We start from the raw sequence: 20979 nt of genomic DNA, 5'->3' as shown, positions 1-20979 counted from the left end.
AGCTGGCACTTTTCCAGCAGGAGCAAGACGCCGAAATACAAGGGACTACGATATGAGAGCTCGGAAAGGCAAGACAGGGTGACATACATAGCCTTGCTCATAAGATGTTTATCCAGGATGTAACACCATTGACCATATGCAGATGAAACCATGCAGTATATCTATGAATCCTCCTGCGCCTAACGCTATGCAATGAAAAGAGATACGCCATGACCCATGCTAGCTTGGAATGATATTCTTGACGCCCACACAATGTCCTGCTTCCCATCTAGAGCCCGCCCTCATTTCAGCTTCAGCAGTTCAAAGTCACGATACTTCTCAAGGTATTTTTCTCCTCGTCGATGCGCTTTCAATAGCTTTTCCGGTGTCGACCCCTTAGGCGACGTGTTAGGAGCCATGGCAAGCTTCTTCAGAGCAGGACTCGGATTGAACATAGGATCAAACACAACCAAATTCACACCGCCATCCACCCTGCTTTCGACACCAACGATTGTCATGGAGTGGCCCTGATGCTGGAAGTATATTGGTGGTTTCTCGGTGATGACCACTTTGTCCACATTGTCCTTCGTCTTATCGTCATCAAAATATTCACAGACCGCGCAAAGCATAATGTCCGCCGCGTCAACATCGCCTGTGCTTGTGTAGGCAGTTGCTTCGCAGGGGATGTTGAGACTCGTGAACAATGCCTGCGCTTCGGGAGTGCCGATGTACTTTCGAGTTAGCCGAATGCCCCCTGTCTCTACCCGCCCGGTTGAGTTGATACCCTTGTCCCAGGCTTCCTCGATCAGGTCTTGGACTCGCAAGATTGAAGGCAGTCGTTCACGAAAATGTTTGCTTCCACTGACACGAGCACCGCGGATGTAAGATATCAGCATCTGGATATTGCGGTAACCACAGAACCCTCCTTCTCTTGGCATTTTGCATACATGCCGCACTTCAGGATTGCAATAGAATGCTCGTTCCACCGTTTTATCAAGCTGAGAAAGACGCGCAAGGACGGGGACGAGATCTGGTGTTTCATTGGCAATGGTCTCGACCCGTACCAAGGCACCATCAGGTCCAATCCTGTTAGTGACGGTGACCTTGGCTCCTTCTTCCAACATTCGACGTAACCAACTTGGCATCTGATGCTCGTGTGCATATGGACCCAGTTCTGCTCTCTGTACACGATTAGTTTGGCACTCAGAGCATTGGTCATCTGCACACTCACCCCTAAACGCCGTGTCTTCCCTTGTTGTGCGGATACACCACTGTAGGCAGACTTTCTCTTTGGAGACGACGGACTACCCAGAAAGACCTCCTTAAGTGATGGAATCCGTCTTCTGCCGTTGCTTGGAGGTGTCTTTGGCTGTAATTGATCGTGATTTCGCAGTGATCTGGGGATATTCGTGCTAAAAGAATCAGAGACATCTCTTAGAGGTTGGTGGTTGGCAGACAGCTGGGTAGCCAGCTCCACAGAGGGCAAGTCGTCTTCCCCAATGGAAAGCTTTTCCTGGGCATGCATGTCGGCGTGTGCATCGAGCTCAAGGCAGTGGACACGTTCGCCGCATACGCACTCCACCCATTGTCCATCATCGTTGCCATGCGCAGAGGATGAAGGGGGGCTAGACGGTGTTGTTCCTTCCACATTTCTCGTGCCATTGATAGCAGGAACGACGGGCCGGTCTGGTAACGCAAGTTCGGAAGGGAGTCCAGCTTCCTCGAAAGCAAGAAGCTGAGCAAGTTCGAAGTCGCTCAGCTGATTTGTGTCGGGACGTGCTCCCATGTCATCCCCATGTTGTTGATTAGCATGAACTTTTTGAACATGATCATCCAACTTGTCAAAGTCAAGACTGCCGAATGCACAGAAGGGACATCGGAGTCGCTGCTCTTGATACTCGCGTGCCATGATGAGGGTCACCTGAAACAAGGGACTATCGAACCCGCCACATCATCCTGTCACGGTTACGAGACAACTTTATGGGATCTGGAAGCCCATCTGGTGATTGACTGCAAGATATGACCTGTTTGCAGCCGTGTCAATATCGGCAGCGACGAGGACAGAGACGTGTCTAATGTGGCGGAGCGATCATTGCAGTGAACAAGGGATTCCTGGTAGAGGTCATGGATAATGAGTGAATGACTCGCATAAGAACTGAACGGATGCCAAGACGAATCAGTGAAATCAACTTTGGTAGTCTTTGGTGTCCTCAGAAACACGAGTCATGGCGACGATTCCGTCGTCCCAAAGCCTTGCTTGTCAGAGCTGGCGGGAATGGCCTGGTCAGTATGTGATGCGTCAACCGGTGTATGCACATGAATGCTGTATCACGTCTAAATGCAACCTTCTGTAGACGAGCTGCATCTCTCTCTATTGCGTGCATAGAGAAATGACGCTACTTATAGATGGACTGATCTCATTCGCCGAAATCGGCCGCAATTCTTTTCTCATTCTCACCGCCTTTCTACTGGCCATTCAGCCCCGCGTTCAATTTTTTTAATTCTGCCCGCCGCCAATGACTCGGAAAAAGGGCTGGACATCTGCCACCGCTGATGTGATGCGCAGTTTTGGCACATAGGAGTCGGGCAACGGCAGCAGTCATAATCCTCCTCCATACATTCTTTCAGCGGTCAACTAAAAGTTTCTCGAGTCATTTTCACCCTCTCTTTCTCTTCCTTATACCCATAACGAAGAATGTCATACGGCGCTCACATATATCCCCCTCTACTCCCATCATGACCTCCGCCGCACCGACTAATGGTCTCGACAATGCGACACCAGTCACCAATGGAACCAACCTCCACAAACCCCGAGCCACAAACGTACTCAAGTTCGGCGGTACCAGTGTCGGCAAATTCCCTCAGGACATAGTCAATGTGGTCAAGTCGAGTACGGTCGGCAACGATGTTGCCATTGTCTGCTCCGCACGGTCGAGCAGCACCAAAGCCGCAGGTACCACGAACCGATTATTACGAGCAGCGACCGAGGCCGAAAATCATAGAGAGTTTCAACACTTGATAGAAGATGTGCGGCTGGATCATATTGAGACAGCCCAGTCATATATAAAATCAGAGGAGATACGTGCAAGGCTGAAAGACGAGATTGAGGCAGAATGCACCTTGGTTTCACGAATATTGGAAGCTGCTCAGACCTTGGGGGAAACCAGCCCCAGATCAAGAGACAAGGTCATGAGCACGGGCGAAAAGCTGAGTTGCCGGTTCATGACTGCACTCTTGCAGGATGGAGGTGTCGAAGCCGAGTATGTCGACCTCGCCGAGATCATCGATTTCAAAGTCGCGCACAGCCTTGATCAGCACTTTTATGACAACGTCGCCAGGGCACTGGGTCAACGACTACGGCATAGTTCGGGCAAGGTGCCCGTGATCACGGGATACTTTGGTGCCATTCCTCGCGGACTGCTTACCACAGTGGGTCGAGGCTACACCGATTTGTGCGCTGCGTTGGTCGCAGTTGGTGTCAAAGCGCAGGAACTGCAAATATGGAAAGAAGTCGATGGAATCTTCACCGCTGATCCTCGCAAGGTCCCTACCGCCAGGCTGATCTCTCAGATCAGTCCCGCAGAGGCCGCTGAACTTACATTCTACGGTTCCGAAGTCATCCATCCTTCCACCATGGACCAGGTCATTCGAGCACGGATACCGATACGCATCAAGAACGTCATGAACCCCAGAGGAGGAGGCACCATCATCTACCCTGATACTCCAACCGAGCTACACTCTGCCCTTGCAGGACATGACCCAAAGCTCTTCAGGACACGAAGTTCCACTGTCTTGACAGCGGAGCAGAGGAAGCCAAAGCGCCCAACGGCGGTGACGATGAAACACAAGATACTGGTGATGAACATCCATTCGAATCGACGATCGCTTTCCCACGGTTTCTTCGCCGGCATCTTCGCCACATTGGACAAGTGGCGGCTGTCAGTCGACGTGATTTCCACCAGTGAGGTCAACATGTCCATGGCCCTGCACTCTGAAGCTCCGCTGTACACGGGCGGAGGGGACGACGACTACCAAATTGTGGATCAAGACCTTCGCGGCGCCATCGAAGAGCTTCAAAGCTATGGCACCGTTGACATCATTCCCGAGATGGCCATAGTGAGCCTCGTGGGCAAAGAGATGAAGAACATGATGGGTATCGCCGGAAGGATGTTTTCGACCCTTGGCGAGAACAACGTGAACATTGAAATGATCTCACAAGGTACGTGCAGAGTCTCCGACAGCAGACTGTTGCGTGATCGACCTGACCGTGCTGACGATTGTCTTTCTAGGAGCCAGTGAAATCAACATCTCGTGTGTGATAGAGGAGCGCGATGCGGACCGGGCGTTGAACATCTTACACACAAATCTGTTCACTTTCTTGGAAGCATAAACAGTACTGCATTTTTTCTTCGAGCAATATCAGCGACATAGTACAGCATTTTGCCGGAGTTTTGCATATGACATACGCCACACGTGGTATAGATTGGGCGGTCTCCCAGGCCGGTGGTCTTCCTCTGGCAGGTCAAAATTGAGGGCATGTGCCTGAGACAAAAATGGGTCTAGAAAGCATATTGAAAATGGTTCATTTGGGGTGGTCCCACGATATTCAGAATGATGTCGATGGCTGTCTGCGGGTTAATTAGAGTCCATACGAATTCAATAGAGCCACAGCAGGCGACAGCTGTCAAGTTGAATTCAAGAAGCTCCATCAAGACCTTTACAGGCAGCCTTTTCTGTACCTGACAGACTTGATGTCAAACGCCATGCCCCGCCCCAAGTGATCTTCCCGTACTGCCACCGCACTGACGGGGATACTGTGGAAGTGCCTGGATATTTGACACACGAGTGCCATGATTGGATGCTGATGTGGCAGCGGGATATCATATGACTATTGAGATTGGCGAGTGGCGGCATGGGACCATGGGTGAATGGATGCTTCTTCCAAGCACCTTGTTCCTGGATAACTGGATCGCGTCGGATCAGTCGAGTCAAGGCAAGGAGACATGCAATCACAGCCAATGATGAGTCTGTGGGGGAACATTCCCGCAGCATAGACTTGACACAAATAACCTGGAACCAAGGCATTGAAGAGGAATTCCTGGATCGAGATGCGGATGATTGGATGGAGATACTCAGCTCTTCCTGGTCGAAGTTTGGTAGACCAGTGGTGGATGAAGCTGAGATCACGGGAACTGGGACACGACCGCGTCTGGGGCCAAGTCACTAAACCTGAATAGGATAAAACCAAACCACGGCTGCGCGTCACTCAATCATAATGATTCCTCATTGAAATTCAATGCTTGGGTGGCATGTCTAATTCTTCTCTCTCCATTCCAAAGGCGCTGACATTGGAGCATTGGTCCGAACTGTGCCGCCTTTTTCCCTGCTTGACCACCACAGTAAGCCTTCGGTCCCTCTCAGCTCTTCCAGGTCTTCCATGTGCCCTCCCATCTTCCATTAAAACTTAGCCGCCCACCACCACCATCGATTCGATCACTCCACGCTTCGTCCTACCTCGCATAACGCCCACTCACCCACCCATTACACGTTACTTCACTTCTCTACTTCCTACAGTGGTAAACAGTAAACAACACCTCTTTTCGATCCATTGTACACAATACCCTACAATACCTCAATAGTCTTGTCGAAGAGCAGAAAATAACTGCCACCTCAAAGCACGCAGTCGACATTTTTCACCATCATCCTCGGCCCCTCGAATCCACCCACCGCAGCCTGGATCCGATCGATTCCCTCCTCCAATTCTTCCGCACAGACACGTCCGTCCATCCACCTCCTAGCTTCCACGAAGCACTCGACTCTGACGTCCATCAAATTTCTCCTTGCTTACAGAGTCTCCGGATTCTCTTAACAAAAGTGCTGGGCCCTCTGTCATCCGTTAAGTCAAGGCTTAGACGAGCCATCTTACCTTCCACGCACTTTCAATCCCAGGCAATCTCAAATTTGGTTAATGGGACGAATACTCCTCGTTTCGACGCGACTTCTACCACCGACTTGTCACTACTGGTATATCTGAACACCCTACCACAGTCGTCGCCATGTCGTCGACGCGTCCGAACCCGTATATTCAGATCTACCAAGATCCGATGCCGCTCCCTTCCAACATATCCCCGACACAGAAACCACGACCACATCTCCAACCATCCGCCATGCCTCTGCAGCCGATGAGAAATCCACCTGGGCATCCAGAAGTCATCCTTACCGCTCCCATGATGTCTCCTCACCACCAGATGTCGCCTTTGAAGAGCCATCCCATGTCACCACAGAGACAAAACTATGCAGCACTCAATTACATCCCAATACCTCCTCCACCCACGGCTGCAAACATGTACACAGATTCACCACCGAAGAGACATCACATGGCGACGAATCAACACTTTCGCCCAGTACAAATGATGCAGCAACCCATGTTCACCACCTTCAACAGCAATTTCGACACGTTCGAACAAGAAAATTATCCACCACCAACGATGCACGACCATTTTGTCGACTTTCCAGAACCCTCATACATGCGCAAAATGCCGCTGAAGAGATCATATTCAGATGCACCAACGGTAAATGAGCCGCCGTACAAAAAGGCTCGTCAAGAGGAGGAGATCATCACACAGCTTCCCGAACCTGAAGATATGCCTGCCATTGAGGATGATGGGAACAAGCCTGCCTATAGTTATGCCCAGATGATTGGCATGGCTATCCTTCGAGCACCGAACCGACGACTGACGCTGGCACAAATTTACGAATGGATTTCGAACACGTTTAAATATTATCGTGAAGATACCAAGCAAAGTTGGCATAATAGTATCCGACATAACCTGTCGCTCCACAAGGCTTTCACAAAGCAGGAGAGACCAAAGGGCGATGCCGGCAAGGGAAGCTACTGGGTTATTGAGCCCGGCATGGAAGGTCAATTCATCAAGGACAAGAATCGACGGGGAAACAACATGTCACACATGACCATAAACACCAACATTATGCGCCCAGAACCTGAGAAACTTGCCGCGCCGCTCTCTGCTGCTTTGGTGCCCAATCCTTTCATTATTCAGTCAACCGAGCCGCCACGACCACATACAGCCCCTGCATTACCTGAACTGTCATCTGATGCTACGCTGCCTGCATCAGACCCGGCTTTGAATGAGCCAGAGACGGCAGACTTCGAGACACATGCGCTTCCGGCAGGACCAAAATCGTCTCCGCCTGACGCGATCAACTCATCACCTCCCGTTGGCGTTTCCAACCATCGTCGGAACATATCTTCACCTACCACGCGCATCAAACGTCCTGCTTCGGTACATCGACAAAAACGATCTTTGTCGAAGATGGACGACAGTGGCTACTTCTCTTCCATCGAGTCATCTGCACTGCGGCCGAACAAGAATAATATAGTGCTCACGTCTGAGCTGGACATTGAACCGTTGAGAAAGAAGCAGGGCCGCGCTGAAGAAGAGATTGCTCGAATTCGCAGCTCTTCTCACGATCTTACACCTAGCAATGTTAGATTCAGCAATCACGCTACCGAGATGGCTCATTCATCATCGCCTGTCAGAGTCAGTCCTGGCCACAGACTGAACCCTGTTACTCCATCGGTTATATTCAAGAAGCCAGCACGACCTCCTCCCTCAGTATCTCCAAACACCCAACTGCACCTCCATCGCAAGGCTATGAACGACTTTGTGAACTCCCCAATGAAGAGCTTTGGTCAATTCGACTTTGACACATATAGTCCATTGAAATGGTCAAGTTTGTCGTCATTTGGGACAATGGAGGAATCTTTCGAGATTTTCTCTGATCCGGCGATTGGTATGACGCCGTTCACGCCTGGTTTTGCCTCATCGCCTATGAGAGGTTCTGTTTCTCGTCCAACATTGGCACGAGCATCCACGACCAATGTTCTCTCAGAGATGGCTGGAACCTCCTACAAACTCAACGCAAAGACACCCACTCGAGGTAGTCTATTGAAACCTGGTGTACGCGCCAGTCTATCAGGATCTCCGCTTAAGAGCTCGAGGGAGCCTGTTACCATTCTTGATGAACATGATCTATTCGATTTTGGTTCCTTCGAAAATGATCCTGCTGATGACGACGACGGTGTCGACATCTTGAAAGGATTTGAAAGGATTGGTGGACCTTCTGTTCAGATGTCTGCTGATCATGTTCGTCGACCTTCACTGGGAGGTCGAAGTTTTACTTCACGATTTTAATTTGACGGTTTGGCGGTGTCCCGGTACATAATGCTTATTGGATTTTGCGAGCGAGGAGGGTGAGGTTCCATCCTGTGGTTGCCTTGATTAGCGACAATGGATTGGATATTCATGATGGGAGGTCTTCGGTGTTCCAAGCCCACAATGTGAGAGCTTGTCGAAGGGGAGACAGATGAGGAGTGTCATCAGTGCTTGGGCTGACACGATGTCAAGAGCTTATGACTTTTCATAATTGGTTATCATGCCTTTCATCATTTTTGACGACGATATGGGCTGCACGACTGACGGAATGGGGGACTATTGTTTGAGAAGAACATCACAAGTACCGCATGTATGGTTATGCAGAACGATTAGAGTAGTTGCGCAGCAATGCAAAGTATGCCCCCGACCGAAGTCGAGCTCTTATGTAGAAGGACACTGCATCAGTAGGTGAAGATGAAGAGAGTTGTTTCAACGTAGGACGGTGGTCGTTGTCTTCGGTGGTTCTGGTTAGCCAATCCAATCGTGCACGTGACCTTTTGCTATATCACAAAAAGTTTCCCGTGTTCATTCCTCATACACAAGAACAAGGTCCACATTGGATCCTGCACACCCACCACAATCAGCTACGCCCTCGATCGATCTGGCATTGAAGTTCGATTAGATCCCAGGATTCAAACCTCCAGTTTCGAATCAGCAGGGACTGTTTCAGCGAGATGTCAACCCCACGATGTCTCCGGATAGCTATTGAAGCATGTCGACCGTGCAAGGTATGAACATCATCAACCAGGACGAGGTTGCGCAGACAAAACTGCACGCTCTTCCGATCTTCATCATTGCACCCAATATCCAGCTAACCGTCCGCTCATCTACAGACATCCACCCTCCGCACGCAATGTCGAATCGCTCAACCTCGAAGACGAGATTTCTCATCGGGGCTCCCACGCTGCGCCAAAGGCGAAGACATCACCGCAGGCTTCCCCATGCCTGAAATCGGCTCGCATAAAATCCAAAACCTAGAAGATGAGCCTGAGAAGAAGAAACCTTCTGCGTCTCCCTCCACCCCCGGTGCCCCAGTCACCCGCACAAAGCGCAATGAGACCGAGAAGATCTCGTCGAACCGCACCACGGCCACAGGACCTCCCTCCAGCGGCCCCAAAAAGCAGTCCCATTCCAGGGCCGTTGACCCTCCCCGACTCCGAGCCACCGAACAAGAAACAACCACACCATCATCTGAGCAATCGAAGCCACTAGTCCCTCCAAACGTGCTCGCCGCATACCGCACTCCCCTCCGCCACGCGCCGACCCACGGCGTCCCCGTCGCCCAGCTCCAGTTACGCAGCTACAGCGTCCGCAATCTCGAGTTCTACGCGGACTTTTGCGTTCGCGCGGCGTACTACCTGGGTCTACCCGCCACAGGGCCCGCGCCATTGCCCAAACGCACGGAACGCTGGACCGTCTTGAAAAGCAATTTCGTGAACAAAAAGGCGCAGGAGAATTTTGAAAGAATTACAATGAAGCGCCTTATTACGATCTATGACGGGGAACCGGGTGTTGTGGAAGTCTGGCTTGCGTTCTTGAGAAAGTGGCAGTTCTATGGGGTGGGCATGAAGGCCAATCTTTGGCAGTGGGAGGAACTTGGTATGTGTCTCATCTCCCCTCGAGAGTCGATGCCTAGCCTATTGGGCCATGTTATGTCTATATGTCTTCGGATTGCTAACTATGATGCTCTCAATAGATGTAGCAGGCAAGATGGATCGAGACTTCAGTTCTCTTGAGAAAGACCTGGACGACAAATTGCGTCTCTTCGGTTTTAACAAGTCTGCGAAGGACAAGACGGATCTGTTGCGTCTCATGGAAAGGCAGAAGCATAGACAGGTTGGTGTTGGTATGAGTGAGATAAGAGAGCAGTCTAGGACGACGGATGATCCTTGGTGAGAAGGCGTGGCGGCACGACTGGTCTTAGGCACGGTGCACAACCGGGCTATATGTCGCTACAGTACGCTACAGTACGCTATGACACGCCGTTCAGACGGTGGATATGGTGGGAGGCTGGAGCCAGCGTGAGACATTCGAGGACCGTCATGCATGTACATGTAGCTATAGTACGAAGGCCGAAGGGGTCGATGGTAGATGGGCCCTCTGAAGGTGCTTCTAATATCAGGGAGCAAAGTATACTTCGTCATGTAAGAACAACTGTTGATCTCAGCATGTCTGGTCTGTCAAACAATGGTAAGAGGCCTATCACCTTGTCTCTGTTGGAAATACATCGAAGCCTTACCTGGAGGGCACAAGTATAGCGTGCCGAGTAAGAACATGTCCTAAGCTGACCACGTTGATTCCATCAACATTGTTGAAGATCCTAGCCTCATACAGTCAGTGTGTGCAACTGACCAGATCGAGTACGGAACGATACTACTTCCCGTCCTGGACAGATGATTATGAAATCAATGTGGTATTGCAGCCAGTGCAGGTCGTGGTATAAGGCGAGTGGCCGCGGTATTCATAGCAATAGATTCTGGAACCATCATTGTAAGTGCATGCATACAACCACATTATACCCACCCGTAAACGACGAGATACTCATTGGCGAACACATCGTTGTGCCGGCATACACCGTGATACGCCTGGGAGCTCCAATGTTCGTTCGCATATCATGACTTGTCCACCACATACGCTCCGGTCGATCTCCAATTGCTATGAAACCTGTATGTTTTGGAATCTGTACAGAGGTTTCCGTGGCCCACTGGAGCCTTTCGTCCACTCTCACAAACAAGAGTTCAGAGTAACCCTGGCTGTAGATTGATGCATCTCATATAGTAGGACAACAGTGTCGTAGTACGTGAACAACATCTGCGATATGTTCGTCATCCCATACGAGATCGCTTGACGAGAAAGGTCCTACGCATGCAGGTATTGCCAGAGCAAGGTTTAAGTCCACGGAGATTGGTCGGCGACCCTGACCGGAAGGATGAAAGGAACCAATTCCGCAATTCCTTACCCATGGCAGAAGGGCAAAACTTTGCGGGGGAATGTGATTGAACGGGCCAATTGCAGATCCGATAAAGGTGCTCGATCTGTGCTTGGAGTCTGGGGCTTGGGGGCATTGCGGCACACGCGAGCCCCGCTTGGGGGCCCCTTTGCAGAAGGATGTACCGCGTCACCCTAACTTAACCCCAAGATGTATCATTGGGCCGTGTCAACCCTGGAACATTTCCGCACGCCGGACCCCAGAGTATATGTCGAGGCCAGCCGGGTCTCTGCCTGCTCTTGTACCTCAGCAGATTGCTTTCGGAATTCATTTTCTCGGAACGTGCAACAACAAACCGCAGCAATGTCTCCAGGTCGACAGACTGGACAAGAAGAGTACGATTTCATCGTCTGGTAAGTTTTGTCCATTGGCCATTCCTGAGCCGCGTCCTGACCAGGCCTGTATAGTGGTGGCGGTACCTCGGGTTGTGTTGTGGCAGGGCGGCTAGCTGAGGATACCAATGCTCGAATACTCCTTGTCGAGGCTGGACCTCACAACAAAGATCTGGAGAATGTCCACATGACTGGTGGATGGTCAAACAACTTTGACAGTGAAACGGATTGGAACCTCGTTACGTCGCCGATGCAAGGTGTAGATGGACGACAAGTCAAGCTCAGCCGGGGCAAGTTCCTGGGTGGATCTTCAGGTGTGAATGGTACACTGTGTATTCGTGGAAGCAAACAGGATTATGATGACTGGAAGTAAGGCCGACCTATCGCGGACTGGAGAGAGCCATTGCTGAATGCGTCCAGATTACCAGGTTGGTCCGGCGATGAGATGTTCCGGTACATGAGCAAGGTTGGCATCCTCGTGGATTTTGCTGGGTATATCGACTGACGCCACGCAGTCCGAGACGTTCCACAACAAGCCATGGTTTCAAGCCGACGAGAAAGCTCATGGTTATAATGGCCCTCTTCACACGGAACCGCATGATCTTGCCCCCATCTCCAAGTTGGTGCTGGAGTCATTTGAGTCCTCTGGGATGCCACTAGTGCATGACATGTTCACGAATGGCGAAACAGCTCATGGATGCGGCCACGCTCCACGGACAGGTGTGTCACTCAGACAGTATCTGGTGACAATCAGCTGATCTTGCAATCCAGTTCATAAAGGCATCAGGACCACAGGCGCCGATTTTGTCACTAATGACCAACACAAGCATAATATCGACATCGTGGTCGAGACGTTGGTGGATAAGATTAACTTTGAGAAACAGAATGGCCAGTTGGAAGCCACCAGCGTAACTCTCGTGGACAAGACAGGAGCAACCAGAGACGTGAAAGTCAGGAAAGAAGTAATTGTATCCGGAGGTGACTGCTCCCATTCCAGATGATGGATGCGACTCCTGACACTTTCAGGTACTTATTGCTCGCCGGCAATTCTTCTTCGATCAGGCATCGGTCCAAAGGACGACTTGGAGAAATTGGGCATCAAATGTTTGGTCGACTCACCGGGTGTTGGGAAGAATCTGCTCGACCATCTTGTGCGTAATTGCTCTTGTGGCTTGAGACATTTCGCAAGCTGACCTGTTGCTAGATCGTCTTCGTATTTTATGAGGTCGCAAAGGACGGTCTGACGAATGACCATCTGGCGTAAGGCAATCTGCATGTCCTCCCGGCTCCACTGACCAGTTCAGGTACCATGGAGACGCGGCCATGAACTCATATATGCTGTACAAGGAGAAGAAAGAAGGCGTTCTATCGACTTTCCCCTTTGGAGCTTTTGCTTATGCACGACTCGACGACCGCCTGAAAGATGAACCCTTGTGGAAAGATGCGAAGAGGGAGCAAGGTCGCGATCCGATGGGCCTAACGAAAAGCCAGCCCAATATTGAATTCTTCACAACTGAGGCGAGTTTCCTGGCCGTGTTCGAGTAGACGTTGTGCTGACAATTGGAACAGTTATATGGTGGCCCGAAACAATATGACGACCTTCCAATAGGTATGGTCCTTTCTCAATGGTGAAGATTGCGAGACTAACCATGCTTAGACAAGAAACATGCCTTCGCCATGATCACCGAACTCTTCTCGCCACGCTCCAAGGGCACAGTGACTTTGAAATCCACGGATCCTCTGGACAACCCAATCATAGATTGCAACTACCTTTCAGATCCGCTGGATGTTCTGGTCCTGACTGAAGGGTGCCGACTTGGAAACGAGATCGTTATGAAAGGAGCTGGCACCAAGGACGTTATCAAAGGATCATGGCCTGCAAGTAAGTATATGGCGTATGCTTGATGGACGAAAGTTGACAGCAGCTTCAGATCTGGCCCATCATACTTTCACCAGCCGCGAGCACTGGATTCCGCATGTCAAACAGCATGCAACCACGTGCTATCATGCTGCAGGTACATGCAAGATGGGACAATCCGATGACAAGACGGCTGTTCTTGACCCAAAACTGCAAGTACGTGGGGTCAAAGGACTTCGAGTCGCAGATTGTAGTGTGATGCCAACCTTGAATGGCGGCCACACACAAATGCCAGCGTACGTACCGACATTAGAAGAAGGCCCGGCCCGAATTTGCTGACATTTCCAGGTACGCCATTGGCGAGAAGGCGGCAGATCTGATCAAGGAGACTTGGGTCGAGTCACGCCTTGCCAATAGGATGGCAAAGTTGTAGGAAGTCGAAGAATCAGAGCCCACCATCGCTACAGAATTCCTGGGTCATGGCGTAGAGACGGTGTACACAGAGGGAACCGTAAACGTGGTGACAGAAAGCATAGCATTTTGAGATGGTATATGCGGCGTGATATGGTCCGAATGAGATGCGAAGGAGGATTTGATGAAGAAGACAACCTGGAAGAGGTTGAAATAGCTAGTGTAAACAAAACGATCACGATACGCAATTCCGCCTGTGTAAAGCTTGGAAAATTACAAGTCTTGGCCGATATCTCGTATGGTCAGTTCAGCCTTTTCCGCTCCATCCTCTGACCATTTCCTTTAGCATCTTCATGATCTCTTGTATTCGCCTGCGGTACTGCTGACGTCCCTGTGTTTGATCCATGCGTGCCTCTTGCACGCGTTCGCTCATTTTGGACCTCTTCGATGCTCTCAGGCATCCGTCGCGGAGCGTTGAGATCGTCAATGCTAGGGACGAGTCAATGTCGATATTATAGCGATAAATCTTTACGCCCAGATCAACGACCGGTAGAGGGCACCAGTGGGAAGGATATTCAGCAAGCCGAACGGACCAATGCTGAGCCATTCCACCCGTTCCACGAGAGGACGCGGGTCTTCTCCGGAATTCAGCCCACAGGAGTACCACACCTGGGTAATTATCTCGGTGCCCTCCGGCAATGGAAATTACTGCACGACAACTCGGCTCATCCTAGCTTGAAAGGCAAGCAGAGGCCCGAACAATACTTCTCTGTAGTGGACCTGCATGCTCTGACGGCTGAAGCATCTGGGCCTGACCGATTTCGCCTTAGAAAGGAGTCCTATGCTGCGTTGCTGGCAATTGGACTGAAGAACACCCGAGAGACCACTCTATTCTTCCAATCCGACGTAAGCTATCATACCGAATTGATGTGGATATTGAGCACCATTGCATCTACTGGCTATCTGTCACGCATGACTCAATGGAAGAGCAAGCTCAATCTTCCTGACAATGCCAATCTTGACAGTGAGGAAGCTACAGCAAAGCTCAAACTTGGTCTTTTCTCGTATCCAGTGCTCCAAGCCGCTGATATTTTATTGTACCAAGCATCTTTGGTACCCGTTGGGGAGGATCAATTACAACATATCGAGTTCGCCCGGACACTAGCCAGAGGGTTCAACAGTCATGTCAGGAATAGTCCGGACCGTGGGGATGTTTTCAGGGTACCCTCGGCGACGCTGTCTCCCGCGAAGCGGGTTATGTCACTAAAGCGCCCGACACAGAAAATGTCAAAATCGGACCCGGATCCGAAGTCCAGGATCCTTATAACTGATTCGTATGAAGAGATTCATGCCAAGATAAGAGCCGCCGTCACAGACTCAGAACCTGGTATCTCCTATGACCCGGAGAGACGTCCGGGTGTTTCCAACTTGATCGAAATCTTGCGACATGTCACGACAATTTCGGAAACACCAGACGCCATCGCCAAAGACCTGCAGCATATGACCATGCGTGGTCTCAAGGAGATGGTGGCCGATAACATTGCTGAATGTTTGAGCGGCATCCGGGAAAAATTCCTGCAGCTGATGGACCCCGGAAACAAGACTCTATATGAGGAGGTCTCCATAGGCGCCGGAAAGGCTGAGCGAAAAGCCAAATCCACGATGCAAGAGGTACGGGAGTCGCTGGGCCTAAACACACTCACGAGACGACTCGACACACCAACTATTGACGAGATGGAAGATGCCGACGCCGAGTCCAATACCACTGATTTTGACGTCGATCCGATAGATCCAGAGTCCAATGCGGACGACGCTCAGAGGCGAGAGCAAGCTATTCTAGAAGCTCTGCAGGGAATCAGCCAGACATACGCAGGCTCTTACCGAATCTCATCTGACAGAAAAGGCTCTTCACAGAAATTTTAGGAAGATTGTCTTGTACACACCATGTCTAGCTCACGAGGCTGAATTGTACCTATAGTATTGGGATTTTCTCCCCGGTTATAAGCGACGTCATCCGCCCGAGAAGCCGGAATATTTTTGTACCATAGTAAATATTATACCCAAACTCTCCATTGCAGCTACACCTCCACGAGCAAGATCTTCATAAGACAGCACCTCTTGCAAGTCCTGGCAATGCGGCGCCTACGCGTTACATATGCGCAACCATTTCGCCGGCCATTCTCCACGACCAATACCTGCCGCGATGTCGTCGACCTGGCATTCCACCGACACGACCCTCCCGAGCAAGCCAACAAGGGACCATCGATAATCCTCATGCACGGCCTCTTCGGCTCCCAGCGTAACAATCGCACGATGAGTAAGTAAGGCACACTCCCATCAACTCCCAGGAACGCGTCCAAAAACACCTTGCTAACGCTATGCGCCCAGAGTCCTAGCCAAAGACCTCTCCCGGCCTGTTTACACCCTCGACCTACGCAACCATGGCGAAAGCCCGCACTCCCCCGTGCACGACTACACAAGCATGGCCGAGGATGTCGAGCACTTGCTTTCCGCACAATCGATCTCTAAACCCACACTAATAGGCCACTCGATGGGCGCAAAAGTCGCCATGACAATGGCCCTGCGCTCCCCCTCAAAATACTCAGCGCTGATCCCAGTGGACAACGCACCCGTCGACGCTGCCCTCAAAAGCGACTTCGGCACATACGTCAAAGCGATGCGTGAAATCGAGGAGCATAAACCCCCAGTCGCCAAACAGAGCGAGGCCGACAAGATTCTGGCAAAGTACGAATCCGACACAGCGATCCGTCAATTTCTCCTGACCAACTTGGTCAAAACGACACCTGGTGGTGCCGAACACCAGCATAAGCACGGTGAACACAGACATCCTCAAAAGACGGAGTTGAGATGGCGTATACCGCTGCACACTTTGGCCAAGAGCTTGCCTGCGATGGCGGATTTCCCGTTCAAAGATCCAGACGAGGCGAGGTTCGAGGGGCCCACGTTAATTGTGCGAGGGACGAAATCTCACTATGTCGCGGACGATACGCTGCCTTTGATCGGACGGTTCTTTCCTCAGTTCGAGGTGCTGGACTGTGATTGTGGGCATTGGGTTATGAGTGAGAAGTTTGAGGAGTTTAGGAAGGGTGTTGTTGAGTGGATCACGAGGGTAGTTGATGAACGATGAGCGCTTTACAAAGCCCAATAGACCTAGAAGGAAGGAGATTCGTATAGACAACATCTAGACCAGTCTCATGCTGGACGGACATGATAGACGGTCCTTTCGTAAGCCGGCTGCAATGCTCGTGCTAGATGGACAATATAGGCGATCCTCTTACGAGGCTGTCCTTCGCCAGGCACTTTTTTCCCCGAATAGAACAAGAACGTCGGTAAGGAAAAAGGGTAACGTTTTCAAGTTTCAATGAATTTGTTTTTGCAAAAATGCTATGCCGGGGCTATTTCTACCATAAGCACATCACATCCTCTTGCAATATTGCAATGCAATGCGCCACAAGGCCATGACAAGCACCATGAAACCCCTAGGCAAAAGACGACTGCGCTATCAATCTGCCTCTATTGCGCAAGACCGCCACGACGTGACCAGCAGCTAGATGCTAGCATGGTCCCGAAGTCTGCGAGTTCTGGTATCCCAGAAAGATTTTCTCCTCACACCCATCGTATCATGACACATCCCCCATTTACACGCTCTCCAGAGGAGCAGGCTCCTTGAACTCTCTCTCCACCTTCTGACCAGCATCATCTTGCGTGCTCTCACCGTGCAGACCGAGCAGGGCACCAAGGTCGAACTTGGGAGCCTTGAGCAGCTTGACCTTGCGGATGTGGACATTCTGGAGAGGGTAGATACCCTGGGTGCTCTTCTCGATCTCACGACCGATGACCTCGGGGATGAGCTTGCCGGTCAATTGGGCGAGGGTGACGGAGGTGGCCTCACGCTGGATGATCTCGGTCATCTTCTTGCGGATGGCGCGGATTTGTGACGAGGCAGCGTAGGTGGTCTTCTTGATCTGGTTGGGTCGTCGCTTGGTGAAGGCAATGGCGAACAGGCGGATGAGGTAGTCGTCGGTGGTCTTGACAGTGACGTTGGCCTCGATGAGGGTTTGCCACTTGCGCACCAGGGATCGGAGCTTGTCTGAGGTGAAGTCGAGACCGTGGAAGTTGGTCAGACAGTTCTTGCCCTGGACCTCGTCGACTCGGAGCTTGACCTTGCGGAAGGCGTGGTCTTCATCGTTTTGCAGATCTGCGAGACTGACTTCGAAAATGCGACCCTTGAGGGCATCGTTGGCGGACTTCAAACCGGTCGTTCGGTTGACGAGGGTCTTGCCGACACTATTATGTATATCAGTGTTTGTTCCACCAATGCTTCAATTTTCTTTCTGTAGATCGGATCGTGAACCTACTCTCGGGTGTTGAAAGTTGATGGTGCCTTAAGGGAGTACCAGTCTTTTCGGGTAAAAGGGTCCTGGGTTCTCTTCTTGAGACCCTTCTTCGATTTTGAAAGTCTCTTGTTCCTGCAGAGGAAGATGAAAGTCAGTATACCATAACATTGAAGATGATGAACAGTCGCATGCAGAAAGAACCGATCGAGGGACTGTGTTGACTCACTTTCCGACAGCCATGATTGCGACCTTGTTGTACCTTCTTTGCGGTACAATGCGATGCAATCGGTGAGGCTGGTTGTGGTGAAGGAAGGATGATTGTTGGCTTGTCTTGAGAGAGGTGTGGTGTGGCTTCAGATCGCAGTCACGAAAAAACCAACTGTGGGCTTGAAAGTCTTGGCCTGAGTTGTGGGTATGGATTATGTAATTCACCAATGTACGGCAGAGCACAAGGAATAATGTGCAGTTTCTGGGCAACCGTCTAAACCTTTTTATCCTAAGCTAGTACCTCGCGTATGAATACCTCCCGTTGGTGCCAACATGGCAAAATTCGAATCAATGGCCAATGTCATTTTTCTCTCCTTGTGACAGCGGTGACTTAGAAAGGGGCAAACGAAACAATGTCTTCAAGGAAGGGCAGTCTATGCGGCGAAATACGTGCACGTCAACATATCCTTGGCTGTAAAGTCCTTCTATAGACGTCTTAAGAGCATATCTATTCATACTCCTGGTCAGGCGTTTCTTCATGACTCAACGTCGTTGTATGGGCCAAACGAACATGCTCTCTGTCATCTTGCTCTTCTCATCCTCATCATACCTTCATGTCCTTCATCTTGTCTGCCACATTCTCCGCAGCCGGCATGTTCAGCTTCGGTCCACCATCAGGCGCGCCATCTGCCTTGGGTTTCGCGGGCTGCTTTGCCTTGGCCGAAGTTGTATCCTTGGGCAGATCTTTCGTGTAGGGAATGACATCCGGAGTTCCAGGAGGCATATACGGCTTCAAAGCAGCAGGCACCTCGAAACCGTCTTCCTTCTGGTAATTCTCAAGCAGGCAGCACAACGTCCGTTCCGTAGCACACAGCGTGCCGTTCAGAGCATGAACATACGTCTTCCTCGCGTCAATAGCTCCCTTCTTCTGGCCATACCGGATCTCCAGCTCGCGAGTCTGGTAGTCCGTGCAATTCGAGCAAGAGACCAGCTCTTTGTACTCGCCCTGGTGGGGGAACCATGCCTCGAGATCGTACTTTTTGGCAGCAGCGTTGTTCAATGCGCCCGAGACAATCGCAACTACTCGGTAAGGAAGTTTCAGGGACTGGTAGAACTCTTCGGCAGTGCTCTTCATGTCTTCGAGCGCCTGCCACGATTCTTCCGGCTTGACAAACAAGAATTGTTCGATCTAGTCCGTTGTTAGCATTTTCCAATAATTCCGGAAAGGCAAATCCTCACCTTCTCAAACTGGTGTATTCGGAACAGACCCCAGGCGTCTCTGCCGTGCGAACCGGCCTCCTTTCGGAAACAGGAGCTGTATCCGGCATACTTCATAGGCAGGTCTTTCTCCGTCAACCACTCGTCCGCGTACATCGCTGAGAGCGGCTGCTCGGAAGTTGCGATGAGGTATTTGTCCTCGGCATCCTTGTCTTCAATGACCTTGTACAGTTCTTCGTCAAATTGTTCCAGTTGTGCCGTCTTGGCCATGTATTCGGCCTTCATGAAGAAAGGAGGTTGGATAGGGTCGTAGCCTTTACCGACCAGAAAGTGTAGACCGTAGTTGATCAGCGCCTGGTTCAGCAGGACACCCCATTTCCGCAGAAAGTACCCTCTGTGTCCGACCAGCTTGACTCCTCGTTCGCCGTCGTAGACCTCCGCACGCGTCATGACTTCGTGGTGGGAAAGGCAATCTCGCTTTTCGACCGTCACGCCTTCAGGTGTCCATTGCTTGACGACTTCGTTGAAGTCCTATTGCCCGGTCAGCGCCATGTCTCATGTACACACTGCGTGTGCCTAACCTCGTTGTCGTTGACCGGTACCGACTCGTGCACGTAGTTGCCGATCGTTTTGCATTTCCGGTCTCTGGCCTTCTCCTTTTCGGCGGCCTCTTCTTCCACTTTCTTCTTCTCTTTCTCAAGGTCTGCCTTCTCTTGTAACAGGTGGTCGGCATTCTCTTTGGCCTGATGACAGTATGTCAATGCTGGGTTTCCGAGGACCGTGGTGCAGCCAGGAACGTACTTTCTTCAGCTTGCCAATCTCCTTTTGGACAGCATTGATCTTTGCGCCGATTTGCGTGGCTTGATACCGCGCTGGATGAAGAGTCAGCAGGAACCTGTGAATGTAGCATGGATACAAACTCTTGTAAGCATCCTCCCAGAGAGCAATGACCTCGTCGACAATCTCTGCAGGAGCATATCTCTTCCGTAGACTCTCGACTACTTTTTTGGGATCTCCCCCTCTGAGCACTGGTCAGCAGAGGTATGCCACGGAATTTGGCACTTCTTACCGGGAAGTAATGAGATCTTGGACTTCAATCATGATTTCGTGAGGAAAGGGAGAGCAGAAGGAAGCAAAGGAGCAAATCTATAGCAGGTCGAAGAAGTTGTAAAGGTGTTCGTGGTCGCACGTGTGTGCATGGGCGCCCCTAAAAGTCATCCAGTATTTATTCCGTCCCCGCATGTAAACTTCGGAGCCTCATGAGTGACTCCGATGTTTCGCTCATCAATTTCGTCCACAATGCGGGTTTTCGGCGATTCGGTCGCAGAATACTTTTACGGGGAGGAGTCATACACTTGACGTCGCCGGTGATCAGGCTATCAGTCATACG

The 20979-nt window shown here is 50.9% G+C and overlaps 8 protein-coding genes across 8 annotated transcripts; 5 read left to right on the top strand and 3 right to left on the bottom strand.

The window, feature by feature from the left end:
- Nucleotides 1-74: 74 nt before the first annotated feature.
- EDD37DRAFT_249182 (peptidase family C78-domain-containing protein) lies at nucleotides 75-2038 on the bottom strand. Its single transcript, XM_062810660.1, has 2 exons — nucleotides 1211-2038; nucleotides 75-1160 (listed from the first exon to the last, which is right to left on the bottom strand). Exons 1-2 carry the CDS (start codon nucleotides 1886-1888, stop codon nucleotides 282-284), a joined length of 1557 nt encoding a protein of 518 aa, XP_062672963.1. The 5' UTR covers nucleotides 1889-2038; the 3' UTR covers nucleotides 75-281.
- Nucleotides 2039-2346: 308 nt separating this feature from the next.
- On the top strand, nucleotides 2347-4522 carry EDD37DRAFT_249168 (aspartate kinase). The gene is made up of 2 exons (XM_062810659.1): nucleotides 2347-4198; nucleotides 4269-4522. Exons 1-2 carry the CDS (start codon nucleotides 2716-2718, stop codon nucleotides 4367-4369), a joined length of 1584 nt encoding a protein of 527 aa, XP_062672962.1. The 5' UTR covers nucleotides 2347-2715; the 3' UTR covers nucleotides 4370-4522.
- A 1513-nt stretch (nucleotides 4523-6035) lies between these two features.
- On the top strand, nucleotides 6036-10112 carry EDD37DRAFT_646764 (uncharacterized protein; the record flags this gene model as incomplete). Its single annotated transcript, XM_062817774.1, has 3 exons — nucleotides 6036-8147; nucleotides 9050-9815; nucleotides 9913-10112. The coding sequence occupies 3 exons, from the start codon at nucleotides 6036-6038 to the stop codon at nucleotides 10110-10112; spliced, it is 3078 nt and encodes a 1025-aa protein (XP_062672961.1).
- A 1396-nt stretch (nucleotides 10113-11508) lies between these two features.
- EDD37DRAFT_646763 (choline dehydrogenase) lies at nucleotides 11509-13828 on the top strand (the record flags this gene model as incomplete). The annotated part of the gene is made up of 12 exons (XM_062817773.1): nucleotides 11509-11558; nucleotides 11613-11906; nucleotides 11958-12003; nucleotides 12053-12257; nucleotides 12309-12515; nucleotides 12564-12688; nucleotides 12742-12797; nucleotides 12842-13070; nucleotides 13107-13146; nucleotides 13195-13419; nucleotides 13469-13691; nucleotides 13744-13828. The coding sequence occupies 12 exons, from the start codon at nucleotides 11509-11511 to the stop codon at nucleotides 13826-13828; spliced, it is 1785 nt and encodes a 594-aa protein (XP_062672960.1).
- Nucleotides 13829-14150: 322 nt separating this feature from the next.
- On the top strand, nucleotides 14151-15882 carry EDD37DRAFT_621285 (tryptophanyl-tRNA synthetase). The gene has a single exon (XM_062815991.1). It carries the CDS (start codon nucleotides 14254-14256, stop codon nucleotides 15727-15729), a length of 1476 nt encoding a protein of 491 aa, XP_062672959.1. The 5' UTR covers nucleotides 14151-14253; the 3' UTR covers nucleotides 15730-15882.
- EDD37DRAFT_248824 (alpha/beta hydrolase) lies at nucleotides 15857-17173 on the top strand. The gene is made up of 2 exons (XM_062810657.1): nucleotides 15857-16127; nucleotides 16195-17173. Exons 1-2 carry the CDS (start codon nucleotides 15940-15942, stop codon nucleotides 16952-16954), a joined length of 948 nt encoding a protein of 315 aa, XP_062672958.1. The 5' UTR covers nucleotides 15857-15939; the 3' UTR covers nucleotides 16955-17173.
- Nucleotides 17072-18404, bottom strand: EDD37DRAFT_676853 (40S ribosomal protein S1; the record flags this gene model as incomplete). The annotated part of the gene is made up of 3 exons (XM_062819584.1): nucleotides 17072-18114; nucleotides 18186-18296; nucleotides 18391-18404. The coding sequence occupies 3 exons, from the start codon at nucleotides 18402-18404 to the stop codon at nucleotides 17466-17468; spliced, it is 774 nt and encodes a 257-aa protein (XP_062672957.1). The 3' UTR covers nucleotides 17072-17465.
- Nucleotides 18405-18659: 255 nt separating this feature from the next.
- EDD37DRAFT_621282 (seryl-tRNA synthetase) lies at nucleotides 18660-20786 on the bottom strand. Its single transcript, XM_062815990.1, has 6 exons — nucleotides 20659-20786; nucleotides 20510-20610; nucleotides 20391-20461; nucleotides 20171-20332; nucleotides 19611-20120; nucleotides 18660-19560 (listed from the first exon to the last, which is right to left on the bottom strand). The coding sequence occupies exons 1-6, from the start codon at nucleotides 20688-20690 to the stop codon at nucleotides 18976-18978; spliced, it is 1461 nt and encodes a 486-aa protein (XP_062672956.1). The 5' UTR covers nucleotides 20691-20786; the 3' UTR covers nucleotides 18660-18975.
- Between the last annotated feature and the right edge of the window lie 193 nt (nucleotides 20787-20979).

This window comes from Exophiala viscosa, assembly GCF_022695815.1.
Source record: "Exophiala viscosa unplaced genomic scaffold EDD37scaffold_2, whole genome shotgun sequence".
Classification (NCBI taxonomy): domain Eukaryota; kingdom Fungi; phylum Ascomycota; class Eurotiomycetes; order Chaetothyriales; family Herpotrichiellaceae; genus Exophiala; species Exophiala viscosa.
Note: the sequence above shows the minus strand (reverse complement) of the source record. Positions and strands in the feature narration are given on the sequence as shown.